General features: G+C 50.3%; 1 protein-coding gene across 7 annotated transcripts in view; it reads left to right on the forward strand.

The window, feature by feature from the left end:
- Window positions 1-26306, forward strand: part of LOC141171973 (myelin-associated glycoprotein-like) — a 193585-nt gene that overhangs the window by 138516 nt on the left and 28763 nt on the right. For all 7 annotated transcript variants that reach the window (XR_012252401.1, XM_073655717.1, XM_073655722.1 and 4 more), the window contains exons 3-5: window positions 14985-15060; window positions 17848-18216; window positions 18496-18792. Coding sequence is in view for 6 of the 7 variants with exons in the window: in XM_073655717.1 (XP_073511818.1) it covers window positions 15012-15060; window positions 17848-18216; window positions 18496-18792 (715 nt within the window). In the remaining variant the exon portion in view is untranslated. The remainder of the gene's footprint in view (window positions 1-14984; window positions 15061-17847; window positions 18217-18495; window positions 18793-26306) is intronic.

Consider the following 26306-nt stretch of genomic DNA (forward strand, 5'->3'; position numbering starts at 1 on the left):
TTCTGTGGGTTGTAGAGTCCGTCTCATGCTACCACGAGTGTGAAAGCACAACCAACATTCAAAAGTGACCAAAACATCAGCCAGAAAGCATTGGTACTGAGATGTGGTCTGTGGTCCCCACCTGCAGAACCACTCCTTTATTGAGGGTGTCTTGATAATTGCCAATAATTTCCATCTACACCGCGTGCAGAATTATTAGGCAAATGCAGATTTTGTTCACTTCGATACTTTTTATACATGTTGTCTTACTCCAAGCTGCATAGGCTTGAGAGCCAACTACCAATTAAGTAAATCTGGTGATGTGCATCTCTGTAATGAGGAGGGGTGTTGTATAATGACATTAACACCCTATATAAGGTGTGCTTAATTATTAGGCAACTTCCTTTCCTTTGGCAAAATTGGTCAGAAGAGAGATTTGACGGGCTCTGGAAAGTCCAAAATTGTGAGATGTCTTGCAGAGGGATGCAGCAGTCTTGAAATTTCCAAACTTTTGAAGCGTGATCACCGAACAATCAAGCGTTTCATGGCAAATTGCCAACAGGGTCGCAAGAAGCGTGTTGGCCAAAAAAGGCGCAAAATAACTGCCCATGAATTGAGGAAAATCAAGCGTGAAGCTGGCAAGATGCCATTCGTCAGTAGTTTTGCCATATTTCAAAGCTGCAACGTTACTGGAGTATCAAAAAGCACAAAGTGTGCGATACTCAGGGACATGGCCAAGGTAAGGAAGGCTGAAAAACGACCACCTTTGAACAAGAAACATAAGATAAAACATCAAGAATGGGCCAAGAAATATCTTAAGACTGATTTTTCAAATGTTTTATGGACTGATGAAATGAGAGTGACTCTTGATGGGCCAGATGGATGGGACAGAGGCTGGATCAATAAAGGGCAGAGAGCTCCACTCCGACTCAGATGCCAGCAAGGTGGAGGTGGTGTACTGGTATGGGCTGGTATCATCAAAGATGAACTTGTGGGACCTTTTCGGGTTGAGGATGGAGTGAAGCTCAACTCCCAGACCTACTGCCAGTTTCTGGAAGACAACTTCTTAAAGCAGTGGTACAGGAAGAAGTCGGTATCGTTCAAGAAAAAGATGATTTTCATGCAGGACAATGCTCCATCACATGCATCCAACTACTCCACAGCGTGGCTGGCCAGTAAAGGTCTAAAAGAAGAAAAAATAATGACATGGCCCCCTTGTTCACTTGATCTGAACCCCATAGAGAACCTGTGGTCCATCATAAAATGTGAGATCTACAGGGAGGGAAAACAGTACACCTCTCGGAACAGTGTCTGGGAGGCTGTGGTGGCTGCTGCACGCAATGTTGATCGAAAACAGATCAAGCAACTGACAGAATCTATGGATGGAAGGCTGTTGAGTGTCATCATAAAGAAAGGTGGCTATACTGATCACTATTTTTTTTGGTTTTTGTTTTTGCATGTCAGAAATGTTTATTTCTAAATTTTGTGCACTGATATTGGTTTACCTGGTGAAAATAAACAAGTGTGATGGGATTATATTTGTTTTTTATTAAGTTGCCTAATAATTCTGCACAGTAATAGTTACCTGCACAAACAGATATCCTCCTAAAATAGCCAAATCTAAAAAAATCCCACTCCAACTTCCAAAAATATTAAGCTTGGATATTTATGAGTCTTTTGGGTTGATTGAGAACATAATTGTTGATCAATAATAAAAATAATCCTCTAAAATACAACTTGCCTAATAACTCTGCACACAGTGTATTGTCTATTCCATTTGCACAACCGCATGTGAAATTGATTGTCAATCAGTGTTGCTTCCTAAGTGGACAATTTGATTTCACAGAAGTTTGATTTACTTGGAGTTATATTCTGTTGTTTAAGTGTTCCCTTTATTTTTTTGAGCAGTGTATTTTTAGCCTAAAAAACACATTAAAAAATTGGTCCCAAAGGTGGACAACCCCTTTAATTAATAAATAATTAATAAAAGCAGTGCATATGGGGTAAATTTGGGGTACAATTATGATCTAGTGAGCCCTTCGAGCCAAATGTTTCCAGCAGTGCAAGTCTAGAGATGCTTTGGGCAGTCCAGACAAAGAGTCACTGCTCCTTCGAGCCCCTAGTAGGTGGAATTTATGAGTGGGCGAGTCTTCTTGGTGTGATGTCAGAGCTGTGCTGTAAACTTTGAGCCAATCAACTGTTTCCCTCCTTCCCTCTCACAGCATCATTTTCATAGTAAGAGACTGCAGCTGCATCTCCCTCCTCCCCCACCTTCTACTTCTCGATGGATTTTGTTGGTGACTGAACATTGCAGTATTTTACTGCAAATATCAGTTATTTTTTACCTCTTAATTTAAGCTCCTGCTATTAACAAGTCATTACGTGGTTGCAATCAAACTGAACTTTTATTTTTAGTCATTCGAGGGGGTGATCTCACCCATCATTCTTGATTTACGCATGATGCCCCTCCATAATTAGGAAAGTCCGGCAGTGACAGTGTTAATCTGCAAGAAAACAAGTCCCAGACCTCCGCAGTGAGCAGATGATGAGAGCCTCGTACACCCCCTCACAGATCCCTTCGCATGTGGAAGTGACTCAATTATTGGCTCGACCCGCAGCCCTGCGTTAAGTTGTGCGATCAAAACAGTTTTTGTACCATCACAGAGGATTCAATGGCCGCTTGTGGTCTCACAATACAAGAGAAATCATTGTGTGCTGATGAGGCTGGCCCCAGACCAGGAGGTGGAAGGACAGGACAAGCCCCTTCTGTCCCTTTTGCGTTCCCAGCCTAGGGTGGTACAATGTACAGGGAGATGTGTCCTGTCTATAGAACCTTGTATGACAATCACAGTGTAACAATGTGTGTATCAAAGCCTGCAGAGCTAGGATTTAACCCTAGCCTACCTGGCATTGCTACTATATATATAGGCTAGGGTTAAATCCTAGCTCTGCAGGCTTTGATAAGTACACCTAGCTAGTCCTACATATAACCAGGCTAGGTGTTCAACTAAGACAGTCTGCTGGGGAGGCTTACCAGACTGGATGTGTCTTGAAGTTGAGGAGCGAAACAAGCCATAATCTCTTTGAGAAGAGTCTGCACAGGCCTTGTGCACCAAACTACAAGTATCAGTGGTTGCTGTGGACGTTAGCAGTTTTGTGACAGAGCTGGGGCTAGCTCAGCCATGTATGAGTAGCCAGGGTTGGTTCTAGGTAGTTATCCCCAGGACAAGGCTAGGGATTTATGTTTATGAGTTTGTTTTGGTGTTGAACAACCTGTGGAAAGCAATAAAAACTGCACATGTTTGGACCAAAACTGCAATGCCTGTTTGAATGCTACCTAAGGCCTTCCTGAGATAATCCCTACAATTAATGGATGAAATGCAGGTGTGAAGTCCTGGAGAGCACAGTCGATTGCAGTGTAAAGATTGAATGTCCTGGTTAAAGGCAGCTACAGCACTGAGAACACAGCCTGAATGCATGGAGGAGCTTGTTAAGCAATTGGTCCAGGCCAATCTGCCGCAGTGGCAGCAGCAGGACCAACAAAAAACCAACAAACGCCTGATCCAGCATTTGCAGCTTCAGCAGCAGATGGCTCTCCTGACAGAAACTGTCCTGGTCAGGGAGATGGCATCACCCCCCCCCAGCTAGAGTGAAGGTATCCAGGTGAGGGGAACAGTACGGTAGGCCTTACAGAAGATGACATCGAGGTTTTCTTGACTATATTTGAGAGGATGGTACACAGAGAGAAACTGCCCCCAAAGCAATAGACAGAGGTCATAGCTCTGTATCTTTCTGGGGAACCGCAGAAAGCATACCATGACCTTGCCCTGCGGGATACTGAAGACTATCAGGGTACCAAAGATGCCAAAAACTATCCCATGGCCCAGGTTTAAATACGCACAGACTGTGGTGCTGTGTCCCACCAAGTGGTAGTGGTCAAAGACTTGTGTTACAGTGTTATCGGACTTGACTTTTCATTGTTCTGGGAATTGTGGGCTAAGGCTGTAACACCCAGTAGTCCAGTATGTCGCCAGGAGTTGGCTATGGTAACAAAATCACATGATGTAAACAGTGAATTTCTGTTCTCTGTACTGGCTAGAAAAGAGGATGAGGAAGTGTGGCACCCCAGGGATCTGGTTTCCACAGTAACAGCAATGTTATGTCTGAGAGCAGGTGGGAGGTCTCTTGGTCAGGAATCCTATGCATGCCACACCTCCTGCCCAGTCCTGGGAGGGGAAGAACTTCCCCTATATAAACCTAGGGCTGAGGCAGGGTTAGTGAGTAGAGAAGAAGTAGAGACAGAGAAAAGAAGCAAATATAGGAACAGAACATCAGGAGCTCTGTGGGAGCAGTGTAACAAGGAGTCAGGGGCTGGCAGCTGCAGAGCTCGCCCTGACTGAGAAGATTTCTTACCGGACCCGGAGTCCGAGGCTGTGGGGACTAACTCCTACCCAGCAGCAGAATCCGTCAGGCAGGGGATTCCAGGTCCTCTGGCCAAGAAACCCGAAGGCACGGTCACACGCATGGGACCAGCACCGCCGTCGTGGAGCGGAAGCTACTAGAAGGCCCCGAGTCACCGGCCATATGGGTGAGCACCACACGGTACACTCAGGGACGTCGGCTACTTATACCCGCCTCTAGCAAGGTAGCCAGAAGAGTACAGTTAGTTTGGGAGGCCTACAACTCCGCCTGGCCAGGGGAGATCCCATCTGCTCAAGGACTGACCAGGCCCCAATCGCTAGCCAGTACTCTGGGAGGGTCTATCTTTGTCACCAGTAAAGACCCTGAACTACACCGTACCGTCTCCGAGTGGTTCCTGCTACCCCCATCATCCACGTCGGCTGCCCTGAGGCCATACCCCTTCCGTTGGGGGTTATACTATCACGCTGCACAATCCTACCACCGGCCTCAGCGGTCTGCCCTGCAGCAGCAGCTCCTTAGCTGTACTCAACGGGTGGCGTAGTCGTCCAACATCTACCGCTGATACATCGCCGCTCAGTTTGACTCCCTGGGCACGGACCGGGTCACCGCCACGAGACTACAACCCTCAACAGATCCGGCTCCGGGCAAGCTCCCGCGTGCGCAACGCAGCGCGACACAGGCCCAGGGGCACGTCAACTTTTGGCGTAGTCGGCAGGATTTCGTGCCCGCAACCACCGGGTATTGCGTGCCTGAAAGAGACTGTTCAAACTTACCTGTGGTGAAGATTCCCGCCATCCGGCGCCATCTTCAGCCTTCTTCCCGCCATCGGTGAAGATTCCCGCCATCCGGCGCCATTTTCAGCCTTCTTCCCGCCTTCCGTGGAGTTTTCCCGCCGTTGGACGCCATCTTGAAGACGTCGCGCGGGAAGAAGAGGGGCGTGGACTCCGAAAGCGCGCGAGAACTGAAGCCCCGCCTCACGTCCGGACGTCGCGTAAGGTCCTGGAAGGAGCCCAGCAGACGCCGACGTCACAGGAGCGCGACGGAAGGTCCTCAACCCTGACGATCTACTGCGGAGCCGCGGCCTACGGAAGAGGATCATCGCAAGGTAGGCCACGGTCCACTAGGGGGGAGGAGGATGTCGGATACGGAGGAGAGCTTCACTGCCTCAACCCCCGCCAGCGCCATCGCTGCTGCAGTCATGCCTTTCACCATGCCCTATATCCCGGGAGCGGCCTGGCTACCCCAGTACTCAGGGGAGTCACATACCCTGCATGACTTTAGAGAAAAGCTGGATAGCCTCTTCCAGGTGTACCCCCTCACAGAAGAGCAAAAAGTGAGCATCCTGGTGGCCCAATTAACTGGGGCAGCCCGAAGGGAGGTAAAGTCCTGGCCACCTGGGGGGAGGACTGTCGCAGGGATACTAACCCGGCTGAGGGACACCTTTGATACCCGCACCTCAGCCGAGATCAAGCTTAGATTCTACGGGTGCAAACAGCGGGCACATGAGAGTATAAGGGACTATGCCCTGAACCTACAAGAGGCCCTGAGAGCCATTAAGCAGACCGACCCTGACGGCGTGGGAGACGAGGACAGGCTGTTGACTGAACAATTTATAGAGGGTTTATATTGCAATGCCCACCGAACCCAGTTGCGGGCAATGGCCTTACAGGACCCTCATCTGGGATTTGCACAGTTCAAGGACAGAGCCATCCGGGTGCTCCGAGAACCGGCACCAGGTGGCGTTGTGACCCACAGACGCCCCACTACTACTTACCACCAGGAGGCGGCGCCCTTGTCGGCAGGGCCTGTGGGAGCTGATGCGCAGGCTTTGAGCAATGACCCGGCTCCAGACCTGCACCATCAGGTCCAAGAGCTAGCTAAAAGCGTTGCTGCGCTAACCCGAACTGTGCAGTCTTTACAGGTTTCTACTCCAGGGAAGATCCAGCTGGCATGCGGACCGGAGGACATCCCGTGGCGTCGACCAAGGAGGACCCCACCGGCCAGAGGAAGACCCAGCGACCGATACAACGAGGACGGACGACCCATCTGCCGCCGCTGTAATCAACCCGGACATATGGCAAGGTACTGTCCTTTAAACTGGCACAACCTAGGGTAGAGGGCCAACCCCTAGGAAAAAGATCATCAGGCCCATCGAACTGGCGCGACAAATATGTGGGAGGACGTCCAGTCTTGCCTGTGGTACTGGATGGCATTCCTATGAGTGCCCTACTGGACACCGGGTCACAGGTCACCACCATCCCGTACGTGCTCTTCAAGCAGTACTGGAATGACTCGGATATTACCCGCTACCCTGACGACGACTTGAGTATCATCGCCAGCAATGGTCAGCCCGTGCCACAGATCGGATTTAAAGAGGTGACCATTAAAATTGGTAGAGTTGAACTGGCAGCACAGGGACTGATCATTGTAGACATTGACAAACACGAGAGTCACCCAAAGATAACTCTAGGAACTAATGTAATTGAAAATTGTCTTGCAGAGGTGATTTTCCTTTTACAGCAGGTTGCCAAGAACGCCAGCTCCGGCGAGCAGCGAGTGCTCCAAAAAGAGATCCGGGCACTGATGCGACGGCAACAGGTGGAACTCTCCGGCGGTGAGATTGGTAGCGTGAGAATGTGTGACCCTTTCCCTATTGCCATGCCCCCAAAAAGTGAAATGATGATTTGGTACCGGGCAGCTATTGGTCTGAGAGGTAGAGATTACCAGGCAATGGTAGAACCAGTTTACTCAGACAGTAGGCCCACCATCTTGACAGCACGGGGGGTGGTTAATGTACGCCATGGGAGGGTGCCCGTTCGCATAATCAATATCGGGAAGAGGGAAGTGTACCTGCCCCGGTATGCCACGCTAGCCAAATTATATACCATTAACCAAAATGCTATACAATCTGTGGAACCCTTGCCTCCATCTCACCCGGAGGAAGGTAACGGCTCTAAGAAAACAATGGAGGACTGGTGTCAGCAACTACATTTGGGTACTGACTCCGCTCCCTCACACCAGAAACAGGGAGTCTATCGGGTGGTTCAAGAGTACGAGAGAGTGTTTAGTAAACACCCGTTAGACTTCGGGCGAGTCAAGGGGATAGAACACCACATCCCCACGGGAGACCATCCTCCCATAAAAGAGAGGTATCGACCCGTACCCCCTGCACACTACCAACACGCCAAGGGGATGCTTAGAGACATGAAGGAGGCTGGGGTGATCAGGGATAGCTGTAGCCCCTGGGCAGCTCCACTAGTCTTAGTCAAAAAGAAAGACAACACCATGAGGATGTGTGTAGATTACCGGAAAATCAACCGTATCACACACAAGGATGCGTACCCCTTACCAAGGATAGAGGAGTCTTTGGCTGCTTTAAGATCTGCTAACTTCTTCTCTACCTTGGATCTCACTAGTGGGTACTGGCAGGTTCCTGTAGCAGAGGTGGACCGGGAGAAGACCGCATTCACCACCCCGATGGGACTTAGCGAGTTTACCTGCATGCCGTTCGGACTCTGCAACGCACCAGGAACCTTCCAACGATTAATGGAGTGCTGTCTGGGCCACAGAAACTTCGAGACGGTCCTGTTGTACCTGGACGATGTCATCGTATATTCTAAGACTTATGAGGACCACCTGAAACACCTGGCGGAAGTGTTCGAAGCTCTGGCAAGCTACGGCCTAAAGGTGAAACCCTCCAAGTGTCACCTCCTGAAACCAAAGGTGCAGTACCTGGGACACGTGGTGAGCACTGACGGAGTGGCTCCCGACCCTGATAAGATCACCGCAATTAAGGAATGGCCAAGTCCCTCCAGTGTAAAGGAAGTGCGGCAGTTCCTCGGGTTGGTAGGCTACTACCGCAGGTTCATCCCCGGTTTCACCAAAAAAGCAGCTCCTATGCAGGACCTCCTGATAGGCCAGTCCCGGAAGGCCAAGAACCAGAAGCCGCCCTTCAGATGGGAGAAGTTGGAAGAAGAGTCCTTCCGCCAGCTGAAGATGGCCCTCACGGGGGATGAAATCCTGGCGTACCCGGATTACAGCCAGCCCTTTATCCTCTACACCGACGCAAGTAACATCGGGCTAGGAGCCGTGCTGTCCCAGATCCAGCAGGGGAAAGAGCGAGTAATCGCTTACGCCAGCCGAAAACTGCGACCCACCGAAAGAAACCCTGAGAATTACAGCTCATTTAAGCTAGAGTTCCTGGCAGTGGTGTGGGCAGTCACCGAACGCTTTAAGCACTACCTCGCTTCTTCCCGGATAACAACCCGTTGACACACCTGGACACGGCAAGACTCGGTGCCCTAGAGCAGAGATGGATGGCCCGCCTGTCCAACTACGAGTTCACCATCAAATACCGGGCAGGACGCTCCAATACCAACGCGGACGCCCTGTCCAGGATGCCAAACCTACCGGACGTAGGAGAAGATCCAGAGGGACTGGAAGAAGTCGAACTCCCCGCGTTTCACCGTCATGGGACTATCCAGTATTCCCATCGGGTAAGGAGTAAGCAAGGCGCTACGCTTAACCCCTTACCTCACTACAACTCGGCGGAAACGCAAGACAGTGACCCTGCTGTCCGGCTGGTGAAGGAGATGCTGACTCAGCCAGAGGCTCGCCTTGACCCAGACGCTCCGGAGGAAGCCAAGCAACTGTGGGCAGAAAAGAGTAGACTGTTCCTTTACAAGGGGAAGTTGTGCCGCAGGATGGTTAACTCCCGGACGCATGAACTAATCTGGCAAGTAGTGGTGCCACGACGAGACGCAGCCATGGTGATGGAGGCATACCACGATGGAGCTGGGCATTTCGGATGGAAGAAGCTGGAGTTCCTGCTGCGCAGGCGGTTCCATTGGGTAGGCATGAGGGGAACCATCGAGAGGTGGTGCAGAGACTGTGGCCCGTGCAACCTGAGGAGGAAGGACCGTGCCAGCCAGAAGACTCCCCTGCAGTCCATCGTCACCCGGCAGCCGTTGGAACTGGTAGCCTTGGATCATGTAAAACTGACCCCAAGCAGAAGTGGCTACGTCTACGCGTTAACCATCGTGGATCATTACTCCCGGTTCTTGGTTGTCGTCCCCGTCAAGGACTTAACGGCTCAAACAGCAGCTAGAGCCTTCCAGCAGCACTTCTGCCGTCCACACGGGTACCCGGACCAAGTGCTGACGGACCAGGGACCTGCCTTTGAAGCGGAGGTCTTCCAGGAATTCTGCAATCTGTATGGCTGCCGGAAGATAAGGACGACACCCTATCATCTGCAGACTAATGGACTTTGTGAGAAAATGAACCAGGTGGTAATGGATCTTCTGAAAATGTTGCCCCTGGAAGAACGCAGTCTGTGGCCTGAGAAGCTGCCCGATCTGGTGGACCTATACAACCACATCCCGGTAGGTTCCACCAACTGTACCCCGGCTTACCTAATGAGGGCGAGACCTGGTAAGTTACCTGTTGACCTGGAAATGGGAGTCCTGACACCCGAGGACACTTCACCAGAAGCAGACTGGGACACAGAGAGGCAGCAGCAGTACCGGAAAGTACAGGAGAGCGTGGAGCGAAGTCTCTGTCAGGCTAGGGAGAGACAAGAGAAAACTTACAACCAGTATGCTCCCGCTGTTCCCCTGGTGCCCGGAGAGCAGGTCTTGAAGAGGAAAAGACGGCTCCACAAGTTGGACGACCAGTGGGAGAAGGACCCGTACACCGTACTGCCCTCAAGCCACGAGAACCCGAAGGTCTGTACCATCAGTAAAGACGGAGGGGAGACCACAGCCATTGTATCCCGGGATCACCTGAAGAAGTGTCCTGAACAGCTACGGAACCCTGAAGAGGAACAAGAAGACCATCGACCCGTAGAGGAAAGGGAAGATATGGTTAGTACTGTGCTCGGAGACTTCCCTCGGTCTTGGACTCAAGTCAATGGTGCAGTTGTGGTACCCGTACTCACCTTCCTCCAACCAGCATCCCAAGCACCTACGGAGCAAAAGGTAGAGCTGGAAGAACAGCCGGTCCAGGAGGCAGAAGACCCCACACCAGCAGACCAGGAGGATCAACCCTCTGCTTGCAGTGAGCCTGCCATATCCCTAGTGAGCCAAAGGGCCCGTAGACCGCTGCCCAGTTTACCCTTAACAGCTCCTACACCCTGTAGTTCAGGGCCAGACAGTCAGCTCCGTAGGTCCACTAGGGCCACTAGAGGCCAGTTACCCGCACGTTGGAGGATTTGAAGTGTATAAATTGTTTTATTTGTGGTTACCTGTTTTTCTTGTTGCTTGTGTATAATTATGTGTTTCTAGTTGTTTATAGGAGTCTTTGGTGGATTTACCGGGAATCCTGTGTACATAGTTGGAGCGTAACCCGAGACGGACTAAAGACTGTTAAGGACTCGGGGCAGGACAGACCCCTACCTGGTTACGTCTCCCTGTTTTGGTGAAATGGACACCTTGCTTTCTTCAAAGACTGCACCCGGTTACGGACATGCCGTGACCACCTTTATGTGTTTCTTTATTGTATTGTTATTGTTATATCTTGTTATGTTTTTCTAAAATATGTTTAGTCCCGGAGTACTAAATTTCACTAGGGGGGAATGTGGCACCCCAGGGATCTGGTTTCCACAGTAACAGCAATGTTATGTCTGAGAGCAGGTGGGAGGTCTCTTGGTCAGGAATCCTATGCATGCCACACCTCCTGCCCAGTCCTGGGAGGGGAAGAACTTCCCCTATATAAACCTAGGGCTGAGGCAGGGTTAGTGAGGAGAGAAGAAGTAGAGACAGAGAAAAGAAGCAAATATAGGAACAGAACATCAGGAGCTCTGTGGGAGCAGTGTAACAAGGAGTCAGGGGCTGGCAGCTGCAGAGCTCGCCCTGACTGAGAAGATTTCTTACCGGACCCAGAGTCCGAGGCTGTGGGGACTAACTCCTACCCAGCAGCAGAATCCGTCAGGCAGGGGATTCCAGGTCCTCTGGCCAAGAAACCCGAAGGCACGGTCACACGCATGGGACCAGCACCGCCGTCGTGGAGCGGAAGCTACTAGAAGGCCCCGAGTCACCGGCCATACGGGTGAGCACCACACGGTACACTCAGGGACGTGGGCTACTTATACCCGCCTCTAGCAAGGTAGCCAGAAGAGTACAGTTAGTTTGGGAGGCCTACAACTCCGCCTGGCCAGGGGAGATCCCATCTGCTCAAGGACTGACCAGGCCCCAATCGCTAGCCAGTACTCCGGGAGGGTCTATCTTTGTCACCAGTAAAGACCCTGAACTACACCGTACCGTCTCCGAGTGGTTCCTGCTACCCCCATCATCCACGTCGGCTGCCCTGAGGCCATACCCCTCCCGTTGGGGGTTATACTATCACGCTGCACAATCCTACCACCGGCCTCAGCGGTCTGCCCTGCAGCAGCAGCTCCTTAGCTGTACTCAACGGGTGGCGTAGTCGTCCAACATCTACCGCTGATACATCGCCGCTCAGTTTGACTCCCTGGGCACGGACCGGGTCACCGCCACGAGACTACAACCCTCAACAGATCCGGCTCCGGGTAAGCTCCCGCGTGCGCAACGCAGCGCGACACAGGCCCAGGGGCACGTCAGAAGCATCCCCTGAAGCCAATATCCATGACCTGGATGAGTCCCAGGACAACTTTGGGACTGCCCAGCTCAGAGGCTTAACAATAAAAAGTACTCTGGAAAATATAAATGGGGTTCCCCAGGAGCCTCCAGAGGGAGGGAATTATAAAACAGGCCATGCCCCCTCCCAGAATCAGCTTTGGTAACTTCGCCCTCTGTAGGCACTGGGAGGTTGGCAGATGGTGCCCAGCACTTGGCTTTGGGCAGAGGGGGAGGGTATGTAGCAATGCTAGGTAGGCTAGGGTTAAATCCTAGCTCTGCAGGCTTTGATTAGTACACCTGGATAGCCCTGCATATAAACAGGCTACGTGTTCATCTAAGTCATTCTGCTGGGGAGGCTGAGCAGACTGCAGGTGTCTTGAAGTTGATGAAAGAAGCAAGCCAGAAGAGTCTGCTCAGGCCGTGTGCACCAAACTGCAATTGTCAGTGGTTACTATGGACAATACTGCATTGCCTGTGTGAACGCAACCTAAAGCCTAATGTCTGATGCCTACCAGAGCGAGTGAATCCCTACAATATATATAGGTAGGGTAATATGCAAATGAAGGAGGAGGTACTTGATGGCTAAAAAAGTCTACAAAGTCCAAAAATGACCCGAAATGAGTTGAAGACCAATGGGGTTACAATTCCAGTTGAACCCTGATGCCCAGGTGGACCTCTTGAACTGTGACTTATTAAAATTGCCCACTTATAAAATCAAGGACTAATGATGCTGAATTTGCAAAAGGAATAATTGTAAAATGTATAACATGACCTCAGATGTATATGGCCAGAGTGGGCACCATTAGTGCTTATGGGTTGGACCTAGTTATGGATGGATCCAGGTTTATTTGGAACCTTGGGTTAGGTGATAGAGACCCATCAGGCTTCTGGTATACCCTACTCTTGTTTTAAATGTACACAACAGGCTCACACCAGATGGTCATGGACCCTCCAGGCTACCTGCGCTGCTCGCTCTCTCCTGTACAGAACAGTCACATAATCATACTGCCGCTTCATCTTTACACTAGACTGGGACTTCTGGCCACAAGGTCAACCTGTCCAAGCATGAGGATGCAGTGTGTGGTGACGATAAGAGGATGCAACGTGGGCCGTACAGTGGAAAATGAGCAGCAGTGGTGGCCAGAGTCGTAAGTACTTGCTATTTTTTTTTACTTTTTACCAACCCTCTTTGGCTCAGCAAAATTGGCTGCCAGACGCTATTTTGCTGGGTTTGCACAGAGTGAATTAGAAAAAAAATTGCATTCTGGAGAATAAGCATTTTTTGTAAATTTTGAATAGAATTAAATTCCGCACCAATAAATTTGCCTAACTCTATAAAGAGATGTAAAAGAAAAAAAAACTAATTTAGTATCGTCGTGTAAATGAAAATTAGAACTATCAAAATATAAAATTAAATTAAACGTATGATAAACTACAAAAGAAATCAAAAAGCCAGAATTGCCATTTTTCAATCATTGCACAAAAAAGGTAATAAAAGGTGATCAAAACATTATATGTACCTCTAAATAATATAGGTATTCACATTAGCTCTCCAATTGAAAAATAGGCTCTTATACGGCGTCATCGACTGAAAAAAAAGTTACTTGACTCAAAAAATGTCAACACAAATAAAATCTGTGTTTGGAAAGAGTCAAGTGGTCGTATAACTCGCAACTCAATGCTAGGACTGGCCATCGGCTCTCCCGACCCAAGCATGACAGCATGTATTTCTATGCAGCTGTCACGATTGGGTCGGTAGAGCTGACGGCCAGTCCGAGTATTGCGTTGCGATCCACATTTGAGATATACGTTGTGTAAACTTTTACAAAGTTGGGCATTTTGTCTAACCACTAAAAAAAAATCCTTACAAGTTTGATATTGCCATAAACTTACTGAACTGATGTCACCCAGTCATTTTTGTCATGAATGACCCCCCCCAACCACCCCCACCCAAAAAAATTGAATTGCGTTTTTCCTATTTTTTTTTCACCATTTCATTCCACTTTAGAATTTTTATTCATTTTTCAGTACATGGCAAAATTAACAGTGCCATTCAAAACTACAACTCACCCCGCAAAAAAAATTGTTCCTTTTTTACAGCTATGTGGATGGGGAAAAGAGAAAAAAAAAGTATGACTTGTGGTAGAAAGAGGAAAAAAAACGAAAAAAAATGCCCGTCATGAATAGGTTAAGCATGTTCCGATGAAGCCTCATTTCCAAAGTAGGTGGAACCCGGCTGCAACCTAGCGCAGGGTAAATGTTCTGATTTTTAGGGCACCTAGCACCTTTTGCAGACAGATTATTCTCTTCGCTCTTTTCCCCTCCTCCAATCTGTTGGGAAGCGTCCAGATCAGTAGCGCACCGTTTGTCACTCTACACAATGTGTACATTCATTTCTAGTGAGATCTGTCTTCCCCGTCATGTCATACGTGTGAGCGAAGCCTCTGAAGTCTTCCTACTCATTAAAACATCTTGACATCTACTACAATTGCAATGTTTATGTCTTTTAATTCATAGTTCGTAGATTTGGTTTCCCTCCTACGCACATCACCGAGCTACGAGATGTCACCACACATGAGTAATCTCCAACACATTTCTATTCTGAGTGTACTATTGGCGACTCCTTACGAAATCGTTAACCTTTCTATGAATTTAAAGAGTCCTCCTAAATCCAAGGCTGAGATCGTCTTTGGCCCCTTGTGAATACAAGGCTGAGATCATCTTTGGCCCCTCGTGCCGGGTCTTGTGATGCCAACCAGTTGGCCAGACGAGCCTTTGGTGGAGCAGAAAGTGATCCCATTCCAATGTGGTTTTCCAACCATCCTGATACTTATTGTCGAAAGCACAGATATTCAGTTTGTAGTTTGACCTCACCAGTAGACTACTACAGTATAGCCATCTGCGTGGGGTGGCTGTGCATCCTTGGCATGCCACTGCACTTCTATCATTGGGTAACTCATCCAAAATTATATTTTATCTGTTTTATTGCAGAGAGTTTATCTACTGGTTTAGAAGAAGATGGAATGGCGGTGGAAATTTCTTCCTTTAATATTAATACTTTTGGAAGGTAAGAGGAATAATCAATCTTAAAGGGAACGTGACATCAGAAAATGATCTAGCTTTCATGTTAAACATATTTTATTTATCATTTTTATTTTTCTGTATTATTATTTGCCGTTTTCCTTCTGGCAACTTAGTCTCAAAAGAGATCAATTTTCAGCAGCTATTTCTATGATAAACCTATATATATAGATAATATGATATTCACCATTCAGAATAGATGATGGTTAGAGCACACTTTCACCCACTCCCTGCACAATGACCACTGCTTAAGTCAAAAAGCAAGCTCACAATCCTCTCCAATAGAAGACAATAGCTGATAATCACAGCTCACCTCCTCCTTCCTCTCCCATAAAATATAATATATTATGGTCACAGCTCACCTCATCTTCCCTCTGCAAAGATCATAGACAATTTCCACAACATTTTAACGTGGAAGATAATTGGTACTGCTCAAAGCTCACCTCCTCCCCTTAAATGCACAATGACCACTGCACAGGTCAAAGAGCAAGCTCACAATTCTCTCCCATAAAAGATAATAGCTTATGGTCACAGCTCACCTCCTCCTCCCTATGCAAAGAACACAGAGCAATTCCACAACACTTTACACTTGAAGATAAATGGTACTGCTCAAAGCTCACCTCCTCCCCCTCCCTGCACAAGGAACTCTGCTTAGGTCAAAGTGCAAGAACAAAATTCTCTTACATTCAAGATGGTGATGTCACAGCTCACCCCCTTCTCTTCCTTTTAAAGATCACAGAGCACTCAAACAACACTTTACCAAAAAAGTTAATTGATGATGCTCAACTCTCCTCCTCCTCCCTGCACAATGACCTCTCTGCAGGTCACAGAGCATGCCCACAAAACTTTACCATATAACATAATAGATGATGGTCACAGCTCACTCTTTCCGCCTGGCACAGTTTCATAGAGCATGACCACAACACTCTCCCACAGAAGTTCATGAACATCTTCTTGGCAGAGAGCTCCGTAGCCTCACTGCTCTTACAGTAAAGAATCCTTTACTACGTAGGTGTAGAAACCTCTTCCCTATAGACATAGTGAATTTCCTATTTTTATTTTAACAATCCTTGGTATTCATAGATCATGAGATCGATTTCTGTATTGACCTGGGATATACATAGTTATTAGGTCATCCTTCAGCCGTCTACTTTAAAAACAAAATTACCCTAATTTTGATAATCTTTCTCTAGTTCACTTTGACCATTTATTACCTCAACACAAAATATTCCATGTTTGGTCTTTAATGATTTGTAAATGCTCTCATCATATACATTTTTGCCTCTTATTATGCACCACATAATTGCATTGGCTTTGGGAGCAGCTGCCTGACATTGGTTTCTATACTTCATTTTGCACTAGTCGTATCAAATATCATTTTACTAAATGTTTTTCCATTTTGTATACTGGTGACCATTATAGATGTTAATTAGATTAGATTGCTAATTTTGTAAGTAATACAAAAAAAAAGTATGTGAACCTACCCTAAAAGTGCCTATACACATTGGAACAAAGTTAGTTGAAGCCACCAATTTTGACAGGTTTGGCCAACCATCTAATGTTTACGGGGATGTTCTGCCTCTCCAGAAAAAGTTGGGGGGGGGGGGGGTAGAGATCAATCGGCTTGAATTTAATTGCCAGATCCTTCTGTTCTAAGTCAGTAGAGTCTGGGCCAAGTGTTCATGTGCAGGTGGAAGCATGGATAGATAGCTGTTGGCCTACTGTGCCGACAGGTACACAAAGTGTAGGAGCACCTCATATCTCCTTCTACTGGAGCCAAAAATTAGCTTGAACATAAATATAGCATATAAGACCAAGCCGTCTAAAAGCAAAACATCAGATATCATAAATGTATGACCTCCCTTGATGACCTTGAGCAAAAAATGATTCTAGCTCTGGAGGGCTTCAATTCATCTTCTGCTGCCATCTTCAGGACAAGCCCACCCAAAACCAAAACTTGACACAAACCAAAAAACAAAGATCAGTTCAAAAACTTCTCAGAAACTTTTTGAAAAAGTTAATAAGATCTGTCTATAGGGGTTGCGTATAGACAGGCTTGGACTGGCTCACGGTTGAACAGGTTAATTCCCCGGTGGGCCCCCTACATGAGCAGTGGTAGGCAAATTACACTTAATTCACTATGTATAAAGATAGCATCTCATCATTCATGCAACAAACTATTATGTTTATCACTATATAGAAGCATAGGTAAATTTGTGAATAAGGGTGATGTAATATTGCATGGCCTACCAGAGCCAATGATATCGGTGGGCCCTTTGCAGCCCAGTCTGACACTGCGTTTAGACAATTTTTTAACAAGTATTGTTAAGGTTTGTTTTTGGTATTTCCTCCCTCTGCTGTTTTTCTCACTCCTCTTTCTTAACAGTAAATGATTGATATAACACCAGGACAGATTGAATTGGTAATGTCGTCCCACACATAGAAGAAGAATCTGTCTGGACCAATAACAAGAACAATGGCTGTGGTTCAAGTTGGCTGGATCCTGCTGTTTTGGCGGGCGTTGTTACAGATGGGGCCAAATTATTATTTTTTTTTCAAATTGTTACATCAATAGAATAGATATAAGAAAACAGTATAAGAATTTAAAATTCAAAATATGTGATCTGGATCCAGTCACTTGGTAAACATAGTCTACGAGTTCTATAGATTGTCATTGGAGGTGTTGGGTATTTTATTCAGATGGGGAAAAAAAATACAAAAAATGCTTCCACTTGAAATTATTGATTTCTATCTATGATTGACTCCATTCAAGGTGTGTTGAGCAGACACTGGTCAGCTTGGATGCCTCCGTCCATCTCGGCGTTTAAGGAGACTTGTGTGGCCATCCCATGTAACTTCGATTACCCTGAAGACATTCGGCCGTCGGCCGTACATGGTATCTGGTACTTTAACAGTCCGTATCCTAGGAACTTTCCCCCTGTGGTCTTGAATTCGAAAACCAACTCGGCACATGAAATGTACATGGGTCGTACAAAGATAATTGGGGACCTTCAAGGATTAAACTGCTCGATACAGATTGACAAAGTCACCAATGAACTTCAGGGAAAATACTACTTCCGAGCCGATTTGGGAGGCTACAATCAATATACCTACTCAGAACATGCCAACTTCTATATATTAGGTAATGGTTTCTTTTGGGGGTTGGGGAAAGTGTGAAAACAGATATTTACAACCTTCATTTTTTGCCCAAAACCCTTTGGAAAACTGCGGAGAACTTCCAAATGGGACCACTGGAGCAACGTAGAGTGGAATGGTTTTGGGGTAGAGTGTTCTTGTTATTCCAACTTATTTAGTTTTAGTAATTAACTTTCTCAACCATTTGACCATATGATATGTAGATACCCCCGGCAAAAAGGGATAAACTGTATATTACATGGGTAACATGATGATTTTTTCGTAGATGAACCCTTCGTAGTTCAGCCCCAAGAAATTATATCAGGCTCCGAAGCTGAGATCACTTGCTTAGTAGATGATAACTGTCCGGACATGAAGCCTACAGTGACCTGGATGGACATCGAAGGACTGGAACATCATAACGTGTACGCCCGCCTTGAGGAAAACAATGGCGCATGGAAGCACATATCTACTCTAAGGTTCCTTCCATCACATAAAAACCATGGCCAGCGGTTGGGCTGCAAAGTCACATTTCCAAACACTGAACTGAAGTATAAAGGTTTTGCCACAATGGATGTAAAATGTAAGTTACCCCTGAAGAGCTTAGTGAGCAATTAATTACCAGAGCCCTGTATTATTAAGGTGCATCTTTTAGTTAGTGAACCTAAATCCACCCCCCGCAAAAAAAATATTTTCCATGGTTAAATGTTTAATGTTGCTTAAAAAAGCATTGCATTAATCTATAGTATAAACAAATATAAAAAGTTTGTAACATATTTTATCAGAAAAATATACTTCTTTCTCCACTTGTAAGCCACTTCTTTTCCTCTGCCTGATTCACTCTGAAACACTGCTAATATTCATCTTGATCAAACCAAGATGGCTTGCCAGCTCAGGGAACCTTCCACAAACTGTGTGTCCGTGTGCTTCACACGGAGACAAGTCAGTTTTTTTGCGGATACACGGTCTGCAAAACGCACCAAAAGGATGACATACATGTGTCATCTATGTGACACATAGCGGCGCCTGGGTATCAGTGCTACAGTTACCGCTGTTCCCAAGCACCGGTACTGAATGCTGCCCTCATGGTTCCCTGCCGGCTTTGTGATCACCTCCACCTCCTCCTGAAAACCAGACTCCGCTCCCTCCTCCTCTTCCTCCTGACAACCAGACTCCACTCCCCACTTCTTCTCCTGACAACCAGACTCCGCCCCCACCTCCTCCTGCTGACAACCAGACTCCACTGCCTCCTATTCCTCCTCCTGACAACCAGACTCTGCTCCCCATCCTCCTCCTGACAACCAGACTCCGCTCCCTCCTCCGCTTCCTGATAACCAGACTTCGCTCCCTCCTCCTCCTGACAACCAGACTCTGCTCCCCTTACTCCTGACAAGCAGTCTTCTCTCCTCTCCCCCTCCTCCTCCTCCTGACAACCAGACTCTGCTCCCCCCCTCCTCCTCTTGACAACCAGACTTCTCTCCCCCTCCTCCTCCTCCTGACAACCAGACTCCTCTCCCCCTCCTCCTCCTTCTGACAATCATACTCTGCTCTCTCCTCCTCCTGACAACCAAACTCCGCTCCCTCCTCTTCCTTCTCCTGACAACCAGACTCCACTCCCTCCTCCTTCTCCTGACAACCAGTCTCTGCTCCCTCCTCCTCCTCCTGACAACCATATTCCCTCCCTCCCCCTCCTCCTGGCAACCAGACTCCGCTCTCCTCCTCCTGACAACCAGACTCGACTTCCCCCTCCTCCTGACAACCAGACTCCACTCCTCCCTCCTCCTCCTCCTGACAACCAGACTCCACTCCTTCCTCCTCCTGACAACCAGACTCCACTTCCCCCTCCTCCTCCTCCTGACAACCAGACTCCTCTCCCCCTCCTCCTGACAATCTGACCGCTGTTCCCAAGCACCGGTACTGAATGCTGCCCTCATGGTTCCCTGCCGGCTCTGTGATCACCTCCACCTCCTCCTGAAAACCAGACTCCGCTCCCTCCTCCTCTTCCTCCTGACAACCAGACTCCACTCCCCACTTCTTCTCCTGACAACCAGACTCCGCCCCCACCTCCTCCTGCTGACAACCAGACTCCACTGCCTCCTATTCCTCCTCCTGACAACCAGACTCTGCTCCCCATCCTCCTCCTGACAACCAGACTCCGCTCCCTCCTCCGCTTCCTGATAACCAGACTTCGCTCCCTCCTCCTCCTGACAACCAGACTCTGCTCCCCTTACTCCTGACAAGCAGTCTTCTCTCCTCTCCCCCTCCTCCTGACAACCAGACTCTGCTCCCCCCCTCCTCCTCTTGACAACCAGACATCTCTCCTCCTCCTCCTCCTGACAACCAGACTCCTCTCCCCCTCCTCCTCCTTCTGACAATCATACTCTGCTCTCTCCTCCTCATGACAACCAAACTCCGCTCCCTCCTCCTCCTTCTCCTGACAACCAGACTCCGCTCCCTCCTCCTTCTCCTGACAACCAGTCTCTGCTCCCTCCTCCTCCTCCTGACAACCAAATTCCCTCCCTCCCCCTCCTCCTGGCAACCAGACTCCTCTCTCCTCCTCCTGACAACCAGACTCGACTTCCCCCTCCTCCTGACAACCAGACTCCACTCCTCCCTCCTCCTCCTCCTGACAACCAGACTCCACTCCCTCCTCCTCCTGACAACCAGACTCCACTTCCCCCTCCTCCTCCTCCTGACAACCAAACTCCACTACCTCCTCCTCCTTCTCCTGACAACCAGACTCCGCTCCCTCCTCCTGACAACCAGACTCCGCTCCGCTCCCCCTCCTCCTCCTGACAACCAGACTCCGCTCCCTCCTCCTCCTGACAACCAGACTCCACTCCCAGTCTCCTGATAACCAGACTCCGCTTCCCTCCTCCTCCTGACAACCAGACCCGCTCCCTCCTCTTCCTGACAACCAGACTCCACTCCCCCTCCTCCTGACAACTGGACTCCACTCCCCCTTCTCCTCCTGACAACTAGTCTCTGATTCCCCTCAACCTCCTGACAACCAGACTCCGCTCCCCCTCCTCCTCCTCCTGACAACCAGACTCCGCTTCCCTCCTCCTGACAATTAGACTCCGCTCCCCTCTTCCTCCTGACAACCAGATCCCACTCCCTCTCCTCTTGACAACCAGACTCCACTTCCCCTCCTCCTCCTGACGACCAGAATCGGCTTCCCCCCTCCTTCTCCTGACAACCAGATTCCGCTCCCCCCTCCTCTTCCTGACAACCATACACCACTCCCCCTCCTCCTCATGACAACCATACTCCTCCCCCTCCTCCTCCTGACAACCAGACTCCGCTTACTCTTCCTCCTCCTGACAACCAGACTCCGCTCCCCATCCTCCTCCTGACAATCAGACTCCGCTCCCCTCCTCCTCCTGACAACAAGACTCCGCTCCCCTCGTCCTCCTCCTGATAACCAGACACCAATCCCCCTCCTCCTCCTGACAACCAGACTCCACTCCCCCCTCCTCCTGACAACCAGACTCTACTCCCCCTCCTCCTTCTGACAAGCAGACTCCACTCCTCCCTCCTCCTGACAATCAAACTCCGCTCCCTCCTCCTCCACCTGACAACCAGACTCTGTTCCCCCTCCTCCTCCTGACAATCAGACTCCACTCCCCACTCCTCCTCCTGACAACCAGACTCCACTCCCTCCTCCTCCTGACAACCAGACTCCGCTCCCCCTCCTCCTCCTGACAACTAGACTCCACCTCCCCTCCTCCTCCTCCTGACAACCAGTCTCTGCTTCCCCTCCTACTCCTGACAACCAGACTCCGCTCCCCCCTCCTCCTCATCCTCTTGACAACCAGGCTCCACTCCCTCCTCCTCTTGACAACCAGACTCCGCTCCCCCTCCTCCTCCTCCAGATAACCAGACTCCACTTCCCTCCTCCTGACAATGAGGCTCTGCTCCCCTCTTCCTCTTGACAACCAGATTCCACTCCCTCTCCTCTTGACAGCCAGACTCCGCTCCCCTTCCTGCTCCTGACACAAAACTCCGCTCCTCCTCCTGACAACCAGACTCCGCTCCCCCCTCCTTCTCCTGACAACCAGATTCCGCTCCCCCTCCTCTTCCTGACAACCATACACCACTCTCCCTCCTCCTCCTGACAACCAGACTCCTCCCCCTCCTCCTCCGGACAACCAGACTCCGCTTACTCCCCCTGCTCCTCCTGATAACCAGACTCCGCTTACTCCCCCTACTCCTCCTAATAACCAGACTCCGCTCCCCCCTCCTCCTAATGACAACTAGACTCTGCTCCCCCTCCTCCTCCTGACAACCAGACTCCGCTCCCCCTCCTCCTGACAACCAGACTCCGCTCTCTTCTTCCTGACAACCAGACTCCGCTCTCCTCCTCCTGACAACCAGACTTCGCTCCCCCTCCTCCTGCTGACAACCAGATTCCGCTCCCTTCTCCTCCTGACAACCAAACTCCGCTCCCTCCTCCTCCTTCTCCTGACAACCAGACTCCGCTCCCTCCTCCTTCTCCTGACAACCAGTCTCTGCTCCCTCCTCCTCCTCCTGACAACCAAATTCCCTCCCTCCCCCTCCTCCTGGCAACCAGACTCCGCTCTCCTCCTCCTGACAACCAGACTTGACTTCCCCCTCCTTCTGACAACCAGACTCCGCTCCTCCCTCCTCCTCCTGACAACCTGACTCCACTCCCTCCTCCTCCTCCTCCTGACAACCAGACTCCACCTCCCCCTCCTGACAACCAGACTCCTCTCCCCCTCCTCCTGACAATCAGACTCCGCTCTCTCCTCCTCCTCCTGACAACCAAACTCCGCTACCTCCTCCTCCTTCTCCTGACAACCAGACTCCGCTCCCTCCTCCTGACAACCAGACTCCGCTCCGCTCCCCCTCTTCCTCCTGACAACCAGACTCCACTCCCTCCTCCTCCTGACAACCAGACTCTGCTCCCGGTCTCCTGATAACCAGACTCCGCTCCCTCCTCCTCCTGACAACCAGACTCCACTCCCCTTCCTCCTCCTGACAACTGGACTCCACTCCCCCTCCTCCTCCTGACAACTAGTCTCTGATTCCCCTCAACCTCCTGACAACCAGACTCTGCTCCCCCTCCTCCTCCTCCTCCTGACAACCAGACTCCGCTTCCCTCCTCCTGACAATTAGACTCCGCTCCCCTCTTCCTCCTGACAACCAGATCCAACTCCCTCTCCTCTTGACAACCAGACTCTGCTCCCCCTCCTCCTCCTGACGACCAGACTCGGCTCCCCCCCTCCTTCTCCTGACAACCGGATTCCGCTCCCCCCTCCTCTTCCTGACAACCATACACCACTTCCCCTCCTCCTCATGACAACCAGACTCCTCCCCCTCCTCCTCCTGACAACCAGACTCCGCTTACTCTTCCTCCTCCTGACAACCAGACTCCGCTCCCCATCCCCCTCCTGACAATCAGACTCCGCTCCCCTCCTCCTCCTGACAACAAGACTCCGCTCCCCTCGTCCTCCTCCTGATAACCAGACACCAATCCCCCTCCTCCTCCTGACAATCAGACTCCGCTCCCCTCTCCTCCTGACAACCAGACTCTACTCCCCCTCCTCCTTCTGACAAGCAGACTCCACTCCTCCCTCCTCCTGACAACCAAACTCCACTCCCTCCTCCTCCACCTGACAACCAGACTCTGCTCCCCCTCCTCCTCCTGACAATCAGACTCCACTCCCCACTCCTCCTCCTGACAACCAGACTCCTCTCCCCCTCCTCCTCCTCTTGACAACCAGACTCCGCTCCCCCTCCTCCTCCTGATAACCAGACTCCGCTCCCCCCTCCTCCTCCTAATGACAACCAGACTCCGGTCCCCCTCTTCCTACTGACAACCAGACTCCGCTCCCCCCTCCTTCTCCTGACAACCAGACTCTGCTCCCCCTCTTCCTCCTGACAATCAGACTCCGCTCACCCCTCCCCCTCCTCTAAACAACCAGACTCCGCTCCCCCTCCTCCTGAGAACCAGACTCCGCTCCCCTCCTCCTGACAACCAGACTCCACTCCCCCTCCTGACAACCAGACTCCGCTCCACCTCTTCCTTACAACCAGACTCCACTCCCCTCTCCTCCTGACAACCAGACTCCGCTCTCCTCCACCTGACAACCAGACTCCGCTTTCCTCCTCCTGACAACCAGACTCCGTTCCCCCTCCTCCTCCTGACAACCAGACTCCTCTCCCCTCCTCCTCTTCCTGACAACCAGACTGCACTCCCCACTCATCCTCCTGACAACCAGACTCCTCCCCCCCTCCTCCTCCTTCTGACAATCAGACTCCGCTCTCTCCTCCTCCTCCTGACAACCAAACCCCGCTCCCTCCTCCTGACAACCAGACTCCACTCCCCCTCCTCCTCTTGACAACAAGACTCCGCTTTCTCCTCCTGACAACCAGACTCCGCTCCCCCTCTTCCTCTTGACAACCAGACTCCGCTCCCCCTCCTCCTCTTGACAACCAGACTCCGCTCCCCTTCATCCTCCTGACAACCAGACTCCGCTCCCCCCTCCTCATCCTGACAACCAGACTCCGCTCCCCCCTCCTCCTCCTCCTGACAATCAGACACCGCTCCCTCCTCCTGACAACCAGACTCCGCTCCCACCTCCTCCTCCTGACAACCAGACTCCGCTCCCACCTCCTCCTCCTGACAACCAGACTCCGCTCCCCCTCTTCCTCTTGACAACCAGACTCCGCTCCCCCTCCTCCTCTTGACAACCAGACTCCGCTCCCCTTCCTCCTCCTGACAACCAGACTCCGCTCCCCCCTCCTCATCCTGACAACCAGACTCCGCTCCCCCCTCCTCCTCCTCCTGACAATCAGACACCGCTCCCTCCTCCTGACAACCAGACTCCGCTCCCACCTCCTCCTCCTGACAACCAGACTCCGCTCCCACCTCCTCCTCCTGACAACCAGACTCCGCTCCCACCTCCTCCTCCTGACAACCAGACTTTACTCCCCCTCCTCCTCCTGACAACCAGGTTCCGCTCCCCCTCCTCCTCCTCTTGAGGGAAGCACAGCATGGATCCAGGACCAGTACAAAATACACAGTCATATCATGTTGCAAATTTCTAGTGAGTGTATTATCTGACTCAGAGCTAGGTTCACAGCTACACTGCTCAGTACTGCTGTATAATGTCCTCCATGCTTCTGCTTTTTAGTAAGTGTTTTAGCAAACAAACAAAGCTGGATTCACAGCTATACTGCTCAGTATTACTGTACAATGTTCTCCTTGCTGTAGCTTTCTATTAAGTGTTATATCTAAACTTAGAGCTGCATTCACAGTTCCCCTGCTCAGAACTGCTGTATAATGTCCTCTGTGCTGCTGCTTCGGAACATGTGCTAAATGGAGACAGGAGAGCAGGAATCCCACATGTCTGTGTGTGCTGTGTATGGGAGACATCATAGTAACTTTTCTCCACCCAGTAGCTCAGAGACAACTGATAGTCTACAGACATAAAAAATGCAGGATATCTACTATATAATTGTCTTATCCCGTCTGTCTGTCTGTCTTTCTGTCTGTCTGTCTGTCCTGGAAATCCCGGGTCACTGATTGGTGTGGCCGCGGCCAATCAGCGATAAGGCATTTCTGAAAAACATGACGGCCGTAAGCGGCTCATGTGTGGCACGGAGGTCAGTGGCGATGCAGCTGGCTACTCGCAGCATAAGTCACCTGACCGCTGGCGCCGCTGACCTACATGCGGCTATCGTCAGGAGATCAGCGGCTACGGCCGCTTATCTCCCGAGGACAAGTGTGACGCCCCTCCCCTCCTCTCCCCTTCTCTCCTCTCCTCTCCCCTCCCCTCTCCTCCCGTCCCTCCCCCTGTTCGATCAGGACCCCGGCACCCGGCGTCATACTTACCCCTCCCCTCCGCTCTCCTCTCCTCCCGTCCCTCCCCCCGCTCGATCAGGACCCCGGCACCGGCATCATACTTACCCCTCCCCATGCCTCCGCAGCAGCTCCTGTGTCTTCCGCTGATGCTCTGTGACGTCTCAGGTCAGAGGGCGCGGTGACGTATTTACACCGCGCTCTCTCCTGACCGGTCACAGCGCACAGCGTCAACATGCCGGCTACGCTGGAGTCCAGAGAAGCAGCTG

This window comes from Phyllobates terribilis, unplaced genomic scaffold (assembly GCF_046119375.1).
Source record: "Phyllobates terribilis strain yellow unplaced genomic scaffold, ASM4611937v1 Scaffold_12__6_contigs__length_324123572, whole genome shotgun sequence".
In the NCBI taxonomy this organism is placed as follows: domain Eukaryota; kingdom Metazoa; phylum Chordata; class Amphibia; order Anura; family Dendrobatidae; genus Phyllobates; species Phyllobates terribilis.